The sequence below is a fragment of the Conger conger genome, chromosome 1 (genome assembly GCF_963514075.1).
Source record: "Conger conger chromosome 1, fConCon1.1, whole genome shotgun sequence".
NCBI lineage: Eukaryota > Metazoa > Chordata > Actinopteri > Anguilliformes > Congridae > Conger > Conger conger.
In genome coordinates, this window is record NC_083760.1 from 55,908,108 (window position 1) to 55,921,588 (window position 13,481).

Below are 13,481 nucleotides of genomic sequence, written 5' to 3' on the forward strand. Positions count from 1 at the left end.
AATGTAATTACACATCTCTTCACTCCCCATCCTGACAAACATTTGCACACAGGCTCACACTTATTTGTAAGACTCCGCTTGGTTTAAGCCTTTTTACCACCACCCGTCCCCGTGCCTCGTCATTAGCTCTTTTGACTTGCCAGGTCGTGGTTATACAATTCTTATCTTCATTGACCTACCTGGTGAAATAAAGGAATTGTTAAAAAAAGGAGAAAAGGTAGGAAGATGCTGCAGACGGTCACCTCTCTGTCCTTGCCGTACTGTAATGTAAACATAAACTGTATGTTTATGTGTGTGTGTTTATGGTTTCATGTTTGTGAACATCTTTGTAGGAGTGTGTGTGTTTGTCTGAGTGAGTTGCAGCATCTGTTTGTGTGTGTGTGTGTGTGTGTGTGCGTGTGCGTGTGTCTGAGAGAATGGGAGTGTGTATGTGTGTGTGTGTGTATGTGTGTGTGTCTGAGAGAATGGGAGTGTGTATGTGTGTGTGTGTATGTGTGTGTGTCTGAGAGAATGGGAGTGTGTATGTGTGTGTGTCTGAGAGAATGGGAGTGTGTATGTGTATGCTGTACACATTGCAGTTATTAGCATCAGGGGGTGTTGTCAGAATGCTTCACATGCTCAGCCTGGGTCTGTGGTTAGTTGATGGAGACATCTAAAGAACCATAACCTCTCTGATCTAAATCAGGAAGGCTTTCCCTCTCTCCGACTGTCTCACACACTCACTCTCCCTCCCTCTGTTCCCGTCTCATTCAGTCTCCATCTCTCTCTGTCTTGCTCTCTTTCCCCTCCCTCTCCCTTACTTTCTCTTTCAGTCTGCTCTCCAGTAGTAATCATCTGTTCTCCAATAGTAATCATCACTGCTTCTCTTCACTCTTACAGTGCGCCATTTTAGTAATTGTACAATGTTCTGGGGCTTTTTTGTGGGGTTAGGGCACTGGTTCTCAGTGACCTGATGTACCCCACTGCCAAGATCCGGATCTTGATCCATGCATTCTACAATACGACCCTGTAAAAAAGGCTTTAAAAACAAGTGAGATAAGACTTGGAAAAAAGTTATAATTGAACAAGTGAACATAGTGGTTAGCCTTTTCCAACTAACAGACACTTAAAATGGCGGAGCCAAACATTTGCACCTGTGTTCCATTTCAAACACCAACACCTGGGTTTCAAGTAAATAAATCAGCCAATTAATTCAATTAATTGACCAACTCTGGTGGCTGGTGAAGAGCCACTCCTTCACAGACCCATAACTTGTTCTTGTCATTAACGGAGAGTTTCCCCAGCTCCACCTGAAAAAGCATTTCCTGTGTGGCTAGCAGCTAGCGGGCAGGTACTTGCAGAAGAAGTGCAGTGGCGGCTGACTGCATTGCTTGCGCAGGACGGGCATTTTTGTGTGCTCCCTCCTGATTGGAGGGTAGTGCAGTGATGGCATTGGCTCACGGTTGTGATTGGGTGTTCAATTAAAAATGGTAGTTTATTTTTGTTTTAATGGCAGTTTTTGATTGATTTGGAAACCCGGGCTGTAAGGTTTTTGCAGAGGATATTGAGTAATTCCTTGCGTAATAATGATCTAATTAGTGATTTGAAATGCACACAAATCCCACAAAGATAAATTACGAAATTGAGTCCAAGGTACATTCATGTTCAGATTTTCTCTTGTTGGGAAAGGAAATTAGCTGTACATAATTTGCTTCCTTCAAAGTGGAACGGAAGAAGAAAATGAGTATGTGTTACGAATGAAAAATTTCACCATTAACTTTTTGAAATGAAACATTATTATCATTGATACAAAGGCCAGTGCTGACTGTTAGCCTGTCGTTTTGTCTGTGCTGTTGCTGTGAACGTGTTCCGGCTGATGACAGGGCACAAGCCCTGCATTGTGCTCTGAGTTAGGGCTTTCGCTGCAGACTGGAAGAAATCTTCATTTGGAGGACGGGCAGACATTTAGACAGCCCACGTGCCCCCCTAGGGGGAGAGGTCCTTTAGTCACTGAAGTCTGAAGTCACTCCCCAACAGATGAGGTTTTGGGATGATGTCATCTGCCAAGCATTTGGCGTTCTTTTGCCTCTTTTCTGTTTTTGGTCATGGGGAGCGCAAAGAGCTCCAGATATGAGAGCCACTGTGGATTCACACGGCTGAGTTTGCGGGCTGCGAATCCCAGTGGGATTGTTCTCATTCTTGCTGTCCTCCTGGTGGAGTCCTGGCCTTTGTGGAGCTCTGGGCATAGCTTGGCTTCCTGGGACTGGCCTCGGACATCGGGACTTTTTGCCAGGGCTGGATTATGTATCACCTGTCAGGAATTGTGATTTACTGAACGGCAGGCCAGGGGGGCGTGAGTCAGCAGCTGTGTGGCGGAGGGAGGGGCCGTGAGGAAGGGGGAGGAGCTGTGATGCAGAGGGAGGACCAATCACACGGTGAGGAAGGAGGGAATCTGCTGAGCTCTGAGGCCTCCCTTCGGCTCTCTTCAGGTCTTAGCCCTGATTGGTTGGCTTTGTTTTATAAGAAGTGGAAGGGATTTTTGATGCTCGAACACCCTTCAGACCATCAGCTTTATTCTAAATCAGATTTATTGCGCATTACGCGCAGTTCTGCCAGCACGGTGGCTACTGTACCCTACCGCGCATAACACAGCAAAACACCGTGTTTGCTGGAGCTTGTAAATTGTCTTACGGGTGATTATGAGCTTTGCCAAATTGTGTAATGCGCGGTGGCTTTCATGAGAACCATAGCGCGTGGTCCTCTCTGCAGCAGAAGCCTGGTCGAGCCGTCGACCGTTTGGCTTCAGTTTCCTTTTTCGGGGGCCTCCCGTCACGGTCCCCACGGGCGGGAACCGAACCCACACCATTGCGGTTTCCGCCGCACCTGTCCCACGTCCACACATCTGCGTGCCAACTGTGAGCAGTCTGCAAGCTCGTCTGAGAAGGAGCCATTGTTGCCTCTGGAAAAGCCAGAGCCAGGACCTCCAGTAAACAGTCTGGCCCCCGTGTTTGTGTTTAATGGTTATTCTGGGACTATAAGAGGCAGACATTAAAGCGCGCTAGCTCTGAGCTGGGTTTAGCGCGCAGGCGTTCTTGGCCGTGCCGTCTGAAGGTGACATCAGCACGACTGGGCGGTTTTTGGTGTGAAATACCTGGGTAATTATCCAGCCTTTGGCAAGCTGGCCTCGCAATGCTCACGTCGCGTTCATGACCAGGTTTTATTTCTGGACTTCTGAAATAGGGCACACGCTTGGAAAACTCGCCGAGAGCACTTTCCTCGTAACAGTGCGCGGAGGCCGAATGTGCTTCGCAAGACTTTTGGTATCGCGGGGCCCTGTAAACAGTTCTAACTTTAGAATGATAACAGAAAGAGCTTGGCACTCGGTGTTGCTTTGTAGTGGCCGAGGTAATTTTTTAGGTATGCCGTTTGTTAGGCTGCCAGTTCCCTAAACGACATTCGGTTGGGTATAAAGAAATAAATAAAAAGCCAGCTTCCCTGAATATTCGGTGGATTTTACAGGCGTGGTGTTTGAAGTTTGGGGGATGTTGTTTATTGGGGCCGAAACGCAAACATGTTTGGTATGTGCTGCGGTGTGCGGTTCCGTGAAAGAAATGAGGCTCTGAAAATGTTTTCGTGGAAGTATCCTAATTACAAGTCAGATGGTATTTTGTAATGAAGAAATTTGATGGATTTATTCCCGTCAGTGTTTGACTGCCCGTTTGCAGATGGCTTGCAGATGTGAATGTGGTAAACTGCCTACCTGTCGATTTTGGGGTGATGGCTATATTCGCATAAGTGAGGTTGCTCTCTTGATTGTATTAACTCAAGGAAATGAAGGACTTATCCCAGGGCATTCATTGTGAAAAATGAGGTGGTATTATTACAACATTTCCAACTGTCTGCTTGTCCATCGAATCAATTCCTACCTCTCCCAGCTGCTGCCTGTTAAAAATTCTGCTTCATAGAGGCTGGTGGAAATGATATACAGCATTCTGGTTCATGGAGGCTGGTGGAAATGATATACAGCATTCTGGTTCATGGAGGCTGGTGGAAATGATATACAGCATTCTGGTTCATGGAGGCTGGTGGAAATGATATACAGCATTCTGGTTCATGGAGGCTGGTGGAAATGATATACAGCATTCTGGTTCATGGAGGCTGGTGGAAATGATATACAGCATTCTGGTTCATGGAGGCTGGTGGAAATGATATACAGCATTCTGGTTCATAGAGGCTGGTGGAAATGATATACAGCATTCTGGTTCATGGAGGCTGGTGGAAATGATATACAGCATTCTGGTTCATGGAGGCTGATGTACTGATGCAGGTGACTTTCCCCATCCCTCACTGTGAAATTAGTTGAGATCCTGATGTGTACAGTATCTGGATTAGTTCCTTTATCACTTTCAAACTCCACGGCCACCACAGCTCCTGAATATTTCCAAAAATCTACAGACCATGGTAATGCTTATAGCACTTTAAAACCTGTTTTCATGACCACTCATTGACAGTGGTAAATCCTCTTTACCAGGATTTATAATACATAAACATACATTATTGTAGCTGGCATCACAGGTCATACAGCACACAGGGCATCACAACTAGGGTAGAACAACTGAATAACTCTCGACCCGTATACGGAACCCCCCCCACCTGGCAGCTGATTAGATTCCCGGCGCGTTTTTACTGTGATCCCATCTCTGTCTGTAACTGTGTTTTTCTTCTGTCTGAATAAAGATAAAAAGTGCATAAGGTGGGTGGACTGCCTGCTCTTCTTTTAAAAATAATAAATGAATAAAAATCACTTTCCATGTCAATTGTGTCAGTCCTGGCAGTCCCACAGGGAGTGTGTGTAATTGGCTGCAGTGTTGCCCTGTGATGGATGCCCTGTGAGCAGAGATATCAGTCGCCTCATCGCTCCTGAGTAACTGATCTGGCTGACTGGGTGTGTGCAGTCTGGCTGCTTCAGCTGCGCATGAAGTGTGACACTGACTGCGCAGCTCAGCCAAAGCCTGAAGGCAACGAGAGCGGCTTTAGAGTATAGTTGGGTGTTTCACGTTTACTGCAAAAAGTCTGGGACAAAAATTGGTTAAAGTGATTCACATTCTTTTATACAGAATGAGTTGCTTTGGATTTACATTAACCCCTTCCCCGGCGGAGACGAGTATATACGTTTTTAGCGGATGTGTTTTTTTCAGTCACAGACGAGTAAACACATCTAAAACATAACCTTCAAAAACCAGCTACAGACGAGTTTATCTGTTGATTCTGGGCGTTGTTGAGCCTTTCTAAGCATGAAACGAGTCTACTCGTCAAATCATACGTCTGGCAGAAGTGTTAGCTATCACTCAGGCATTTCAAGGGGCGCCTGTTTCGTAGGTTTCCTACAGTAGTCAATGCTCTCAGCGGCATTTCTTTTGATTCGTGCCATTCATTCGTTGTTTATTATTTTTTTCAACAAATTACACCCCAAATGTTCAGGGGAAGATGGTGAATATGAACCTTCGCTTAGAAGCTTGGATACTTCTGATGACAGATAATACCATTCATAAATTTGCTGACTGAATATTTGCAAATAAAGGTAATTTGTGCTATAAAATAATTCCAAATAATTTCATTCATAAGTAATTTCATTCATTTATATTTGCAGTATATATATTACATTTTAATTTCTGCAATATTTTTGCTAGTATATGTAATAAAAAACTAAAAAAAAATAGGTTTTTCATTCCACTTTACTTTTGGTAATAAAATACGGTTTATGGGAAGACACGTTTTTGCCGAAAAGGGTATTTTCAAAATAAAATTTCAACCACAAAAATGGGAAAAAATGAAATACAAGTTATTTTTCATAATCAGCATAAAGAATACTGTATTAAATATAATTTAAAAAAATTGTCTGAAAAAGACAGGTTTTTTCCAAAATAATTGGCGGGGAAGGGGGGGGGAGTGCATTTTTATTGATTTCCTTATGTTTGCTTTAACCGCCTTTTCCCCTCCTCTCTTTAAAATGATTATAATTACACACTAGTGTCTAATTTAAATGTCCGTTGTGGTTATAAGAACTTAAACCACACACCCCTTAATCATTCCCCCGAAAAACAGCCATTGTAAAGGCAGCAGGTTTTCAGAAACTTCTGTCAAGAACTAAAATATCCTTCACCGCCCGCAAAATTGTCCGGGCCAATCGAAAAGCGCGCGCTAGAAACTTGAATAATGTAAAGAAACACTGGGAAAGCGAGCTATCCCTTTCAAATAAAATGTGCTCAATCACGGCTTTTCAGCACTTTCTTTCAATTGGCAGTGACATAAGCGCCAGAGCCCCCAGCTCACTCGCAGTTCCCCCGTACGAATTTGCAAAGAGAGAGCTTTCAGCACAGAACGGCAGTGTTCTTGATGTGCAGAGGGACTCCGATTACACAGCGTTTCAGAGGTGCGTCCCCCCCCCCCCGTCTAAATATTCACATCAAGATGAATGGTGGGAAAAGACGGCCCCAACACGTTTATAGCGCTTACTGACGCACACCTCTGACTCTTGGAGGAAGCCATATTTCAGTAATGGGCTGAGCTTGCGTTGTTCGACGCTTTCGCTCGGCTAAACTCCCGCCGAGGGCCGAGAAAGAGAGTGAGAGAGAGGAAAAACCTTTTAATTAGCCGCTTTCAGTAGGATAATTAATCAGAATGTCACGCTGGCTGATTGCCTGTGATATTCATCCGAGTCTCGTTTCGCCACATAATCCCCGGTCCTGGGCGAGCACCGCAGCTGTGACTCTGTGTTCGCGACGGGCCGGCCGTTAGCCTGACGCGGCGTGAAACGCGGGCCCGGCAGGTTTGGCAGGCGGGGGGTTGGTAGGGGGGGGTCGGCCCCCTTTATTTGGCCGAATTTGAGGAGAAAGCGAGAGCCACGTCTTTAATCACGCGCTAATGGCTTTCTGCATTTGTTACAGTTTCATTAAAAAACCATTAGCGGCTCATTTTGAGCGCAGGTGATTGATGCGCCCGGAGAAGGGCTGAGGGAGGGGCTTTCGGAACGAGCCGCGATCCGTCTCCGCATTCCGCGGGAGGGGCGTGAGGGGGGGGACAGGAGGGGGCGCTTTAAATTTCAGGAGGTGGTGCTGTGCCAGCGCTACCATATCCTGTCATTCCTCTCTTTCAGCCCTGCTTTTCCCCAATGCCAGCTGCAGGCCCGGCCCAGGGGAGCGGTGTCATCCTGGGAAAAAAAGTCATGGTCTCCTTCATTACTGTGTTAGTGGGGGAGAGCGATGAAATAGGAGAAATGACTGGAAATTAGACTGGCTCCTCTCTGTAGTGGAGTTAGGGAGGTGGAACTTTGGGTTTGGAGCTGGTTTCTCCTCTCTGTAGTGGAGATAGGGAGGTGGGACTTTGTGTTAGGAGCTGGTTTCTCCTCTCTCTAGTGGAGTTAGGGAGGTGGGACTTTGTGTAAAGAGCTGGTTTCTCCTTTCGGTCGTGGAGATAGGGAGGTGGGACTTTGTGTTTAGAGCTGGTTTCTCCTCTCTGTTGAGGAGATAGGGAGGTGGGACTTTGTGTAAGGAGCTGGTTTCTCCTCTCTCTAGTGGAGTTAGGGAGGTGGGACTTTGTGTAAGGAGCTGGTTTCTCCTCTCTGTTGGGGAGATAGGGAGGTGGGACTTTGTGTAAGGAGCTGGTTTCTCCTCTCTCTAGTGGAGTTAGGGAGGTGGGACTTTGTGTAAGGAGCTGGTTTCTCCTCTCTCTAGTGGAGTTAGGGAGGTGGGACTTTGTGTAAGGAGCTGGTTTCTCCTCTCTGTTGGGGAGATAGGGAGGTGGGACTTTGTGTAAGGAGCTGGTTTCTCCTCTCTCTAGTGGAGTTAGGGAGGTGGGACTGTGTGTAAGGAGCTGGTTTCTCCTCTCTCTAGTGGAGTTAGGGAGGTGGGACTTTGTGTAAGGAGCTGGTTTCTCCTCTCTGTTGTGAAGTTATAGGCTTCATGGGCGGTGGGACCTGAAGCTCATTGTGCTGATGGAGTATCTCAGTGCACCAGGTACTGTGGAGGCACACTTTAGGACCAGCCTATGGCTGCAGGTCCTGCTTTACAGTGTGTATCTGTGTGTTCTTATTCCTCATTCACCAGGGCTAGGCCTCCACCCTTCCTCCCTCTCTCCGCTCTTCCCCCTTTCCCTCCCTCCTCGGCCCGGCTCCTGGTGCTTGATTGCCTGCACACACAGCGTGGTGCCTGGTGTCTGGAGCCCCAGGGGAGAGCGGCCCTCCTGATTGGCCGGGGCCCTCCCCGGGGGGCGGGCCTCCGCACGGCGGACAAGGCCCGGCCGTGTCATGCCGGAGGGGAGTCTGTTGGAGTCGGGGAGATAAGGAGGGATCGTGTTCCCCTCGTTTATTTTCTCACACCGGTCTGCCACCTTCGTCTGGCCAGGCCTTCTCTCGAGGCCTGTCCTTTGAAGTCAGCATGAGTTCACAGAGTGACATCAACAAATCGCAAAATGCTTATCCATCCAGTGCATTAATGAACTCAAACCAACGGTGCAAATCTCGCACATTATTAAACCATTTGCATGCTCCCTTCTACAGACCTTCCCGCTTGTTTACGAAACTGGCCGCAGATTGCATACCAACAAAGTTAGAAACGCATTGGCAATATAAGAAGCTTAATTTGAATCGCATTTTCTTTCACGGATGTATCCAGGGCAAGCAACAAGCGTAAATATTCTGCAGCTTTGTTTAGTTTGGGGCAAATTGATGATGAAACGAGTGCCTTGAGCACTCTGTTTGCAGCATACCAGATTTGAAAGGCTTCACTGGGTTCTTCTCTGTTTGGCCCAGAGACTTTCTTCCACTCTCGAGAAGAAATTGAAGATGGCATATTTTTAATTTGAAATCTGAAAAAGGACACTCAAAGCCAGGAGTGGACACGGGTAGATTATGGGGGTGCTTGAAGAGCATGGAGATGCGTCAGTGTGGTTGAAGTGTATTCTCTGTTGTGAAAGAGAGGTGAGAGGGCCATGTCTGAGACAGTGTGTCTGAGAGTTTGTGAGTGTCTTGTTTCTGTGTGTTTGTATACACGGTGTGGTTATGGTGTGTGTAGCGTGCTATGTGTATTCTTGTGTGGGTATGCGTTTGGTGTTTTAAGCATACGAATGTTTGTGAATATGGTGAGTGTGTGGTGTGGTATGTATACACGCGTGTGCGTGGGGTCGCTCCACGTCTTCCTGTGCTCGAAGTCTCGATGGGTGCCCACTTAGTCTCAGAGTAGGGGGTCCCCCCCTCCTGTCACTCAGCTGGCCCGTCGCCGGGGGGACGGGGAGAGCGGCTTGGCCGCTGCAGGAGTTCAGGAACGAGGTCTTCTCTCTGCGCCGTCATCTTAGTGCAACAGCTGAGCTGACATGCCTTCAGGCACCCCCCCTTCCCCACCCTGCCGTGGCATCGCCGAGATCGTCTTACTCGGCAGCAGCTGAAGCGGCCTTCGTTCGTCTGAGGGCTTCCCCCAAAAATTCATTTTTCAACCCGCTCCCTTCTGAGTGCCAAATTACACCTTCCCGAAAGCAGCACTTTGAACCGGAAAGGCTAAGCTCACCAGTTTATTCGTGCCTATGTATGGTCAAAGGGGAATTGTTTGTTCTTTGTATTCAACATAGTGTAAATGTATGGTTAAAGGGAAATAACCAAATATATACCAACACCATAAACCAATTTTTTGTTTGTATTCGACATAGTGTACTGTAATTCAACCCCCCATCATGTTACTTGTGTCCAGACGTGCTTATTTTTATCCCCAAAAGAAAGTTAAATATCGTTATATTCCTCACCTAAACACCAGAGACACCGCTTTTTGAAGCTACGGAAAATTAGAGTACAAGCAATCAAGCGCCGATCTGGTTTTTATTATATTTCCAATTTCCATAATTTCAGTCTGATGAGTTCTTTATTATTCCTTGCGCCTTTGTTTACCCATTCCCACTGCTTTGCAATGGAAAAACAGGCTGCGTGATGTTTGTCGGGGAGGGCCTTGCTTTGCGCTCCGTGTAAATATTTTTCCCCTGGTTTCGCCCTGTGCTTTGCCGTTGCCCTGTTTACTCTTTTGAACCCGGCAAATTGCATCTTCTCAAGCCGCCACCTCTGAATTATGCTAAGTACGTTTAAAGCCTAATCTTCATTACCGAGAGCAGAGCTCGTTAGGGCGCGTCGAGTGGGGGCGCCCAGATGTGATTCGTTTTGACACCTTGGCTGTTTACATTACTCGGGATAACTGTGACTTTCGAGACCCCACGATTTTTATCCGCCGCTAAATGTTAACCAGATGTGCTCTGGCTCAGCGCTGACTGTCGGTGCAGGCCTGGTTTGACTGTGAAAAGGTTACTCTGCTTTATAAACTCTAATCAGTGCCATACCGGAGGTGAACGCCGCTATGCGCCAAGGAGCCTGCCGTGGGCCTTTTTCCCCTTCTTCTTTTTTTCGGTGCCGGATTACCGGTTGGTATTTCTTTTTACTTTTATTGGAGGCTAATTTCCTTGTTGAATCTGGTGTTGAGGGAGGAAAAGGAATCGAATGCCCGGTATTTGCTCGTGGTTCAGCCAATTGATTGCGGGCATGTAGCCTCTTTTTATACACGCTTCAGTTTGAATAAAACAGAAATCGGGGTAATAGTCCATGCATCGGTGGAAAAAGAACTTTCCGGAATCTCAGCGACAGTGATGAGAGTAGGGACAGCTTGTTAGAGTTTTGCTGTAGGCTGTGTCCTTATTTCTGTGACCGGGGTCCAGCATTGTCTCCTTTTTCATTTTCCTTTCAAATATATATTTATTTGTTCAATGCTCATTTGCGCTCCTGTGTTATTCCGGGAGCAGATTCCAGGTTAGACTCGGCGCTCTGCAGTGCACCAGTAGCTCTCATCCCTGGCAGCTTGGCCTGTAACCCTGCGGTCGTGTCCAGAGCCCCCGGCAGCTTGTCGGCGTTGCCCCCACGTCCTAATTGTTTTTGTTACACCTTATCTCCCGGCAGCCAAGCACTTTCCTGCCGTGCACTCCTTACAGCTAAACCAATAAATAACTCCAGTCCGCCCTCCATTTGTTTATCGGGGGGGCTGGTCATGGAGCTTCCCCTCCTTTCCAGCCTCCAGTGTTCCAGCATTCCTCGTCCCTCGAATGCCTCCTCACCCAGGATGAGGTCCGAGGCGGCTGGGCCTCGTGTACAGAGCCCTTAGGTTTAGGTCTGGTCCCAGGAACGGTTTATTTGCTGAGTAGTGGAAACGGAAAGCAGAGTGGGAAGAGGGGTTTCATGGTGCTTGTATGGGTGCCCCTCACCTTTCCCCAGAGTGGAGTGCCCCCCCTTCCCTATTACTTTTTGCTAACACCTTTCCTCCTCTTTCTCCTTTTTCCCACTCCTGTGTGCCCCCTTTCCCCCACTCCCCTGCTCTCCACACCCTCATGTTTACGCTCCGTGTCTCCGCAGGACGACCACGAGAGCTGTGGCTCCAGCTCCACCGGCCGCAGCACCTCAGAGAGCAGCAAGGCCCTGGCCAAGCCCCGCCGCGTCCAGCAGGCCGCTCCCACCGACCCCGACCTGCCCCCAGGTGAGTGACGGGCCAGGCCGGCCAACGGGAGGGAGGCTGGCCGAGCTGTTATCAGTGACAGGCAGCTGTTATCGGCGAGGCCACTTGACCACATGCCTCACCTTCAGTGCTTCACAGTGGGCCTCCTGTTTTTACTGCAGCTGTAGACCCCGCCCCTCCTCATACTGCTCTTTCCACTCATTCATTTAAAGTAGGATTTATATCGATATTTGGCCAAGACTTGTTTATTTATGCATAGGTATATCTGTAAATGTAAGTCTAAGTGGAAAGTACAAATGACGGCATTATTAAAAATTACAATGTATTGCAATAATAAACCAATAACATACTAACAATAAGAATTAAAATGAGGTATAGTTGCCATAAGAATCAAATTATTGCAATGTGTAGGTAACTCTTGTTTGCTCATCAATATATATTCTGATCAGAAATCTCTCTCAAGCAATTATGGATTTCTCATATTTTCTTATTTTACATTACCGTTTCATTCTTTTGACTGTGTCTGGTAAAGTTATAAAACCTGGACTTAAACCCAGCCGAGCCCACAGACCAGACCTTTGGACACACGTGGGTCCAATGTGCAGGCAGTCCCACAAAGCCCCTGCTTAACAGAGCCTGCCCTGTGTGTGCCTTCCTAGCGCAGCAGCACAAACTCAGCACCGCAGCCCCACTGATAACCTCTGTCTCCAGTTGCCGGTGCGGCCCGGCTGATGCAGCCCAGCGGCAGACCTGTCGCAGGGTCTGTCCCAGGTCAGATAGCCCCGGTCCTCGTGTGGCTACTGCAGCTCTGTGGGTGAACTGGAGGGACCTGTCCCAGGTCAGATAGCCCCGGTCCTCGTGTGGCTACTGCAGCTCTGTGGGTGAACTGGAGGGACCTGTCCCAGGTCAGATAGCCCCGGTCCTCGTGTGGCTACTGCAGCTCTGTGGGTGAACTGGAGGGACCTGTCCCAGGTCAGATAGCCCCGGTCCTCGTGTGGCTACTGCAGCTCTGTGGGTGAACTGGAGGTTAAATCCTTAAGTGGCTCTCTGATGTCTGGAAGACTGTCTCTGGATAACAGTCTCATCTTGCCGACGCGGGATATGCTGTATAAACACACCCGAAACTGAGTGAGGACGTTTCTGGAGGTTTGGAGAGTAACGTCCCTGTACATACGCAATATCCTTAATTTAGGATTACATTTTCTCCCTTAAACAACATGCAAATAGAAAATGGATTCAAAGCTATGGAAACAGCTCATTGCAACTAGATGTACTGGATGCATTAAAGTCCCCATTGTGCAGCTTTATTTGCTATTTTATAATATTAATATTAATTTTACTACTTGCTTGACGAAGAGCTCACTGATTGGCTGAGAGTAAGCAGTTGATGAGAGGCCAATCCAGGAAGTCCCTCAAATATAAGCAGACGACCGTCTTTCTCACTGCGATGCTGGCTAACTCATGGAGCCCTCAGGAAACAGGCTATTTTATTTGTTTGCAAAATAACTACAACTAGTCAGCAGGCTTGAAATCATACTTGAAATCAAATAAATCACACGAAACTAGGCACTCTAGCTAGAGAAGTGTGATCAATGAGTGAACTTATTTGGCAAGGAACTGCTTGCTGTGTTGCTAACTTCAGCCCACTGCTCTGTTTCCAGCATCATTGTTAGCTGGCATTAACTATAGCTACCTTTTTTTCAATGAAAATGTGTTTTATTTGGTTTTCCATATTTCCTTGATACCTTGATAATATTTCTGGAATGTGCATGTCCAGCTCAATCCACCCAACACCTCATCACAAAGGAAAATCTAACTCTCCAGGTTTGCCTTGTATTGCATATGGATTGAAGCCCAGTACAGAAAAGTGAAAATGCATTGCTGCTAATAGCTATTAGCTATCAGTAACATTACTCATTCCATGTAACATTTTGGCCTGGTCTCGAATTGATGGTAAGTAACACCATA

The 13,481-nt window shown here is 47.2% G+C and overlaps 1 protein-coding gene across 3 annotated transcripts in view; it reads left to right on the top strand.

Moving 5' to 3' along the window:
• Positions 1-13,481, top strand: part of LOC133126743 (intermembrane lipid transfer protein VPS13B-like) — a 303,636-nt gene that overhangs the window by 16,659 nt on the left and 273,496 nt on the right. For all 3 annotated transcript variants that reach the window (XM_061239088.1, XM_061239080.1, XM_061239095.1), the window contains one exon: positions 11,414-11,534. In XM_061239088.1, coding sequence (XP_061095072.1) covers positions 11,414-11,534 — 121 coding nt within the window. The remainder of the gene's footprint in view (positions 1-11,413; positions 11,535-13,481) is intronic.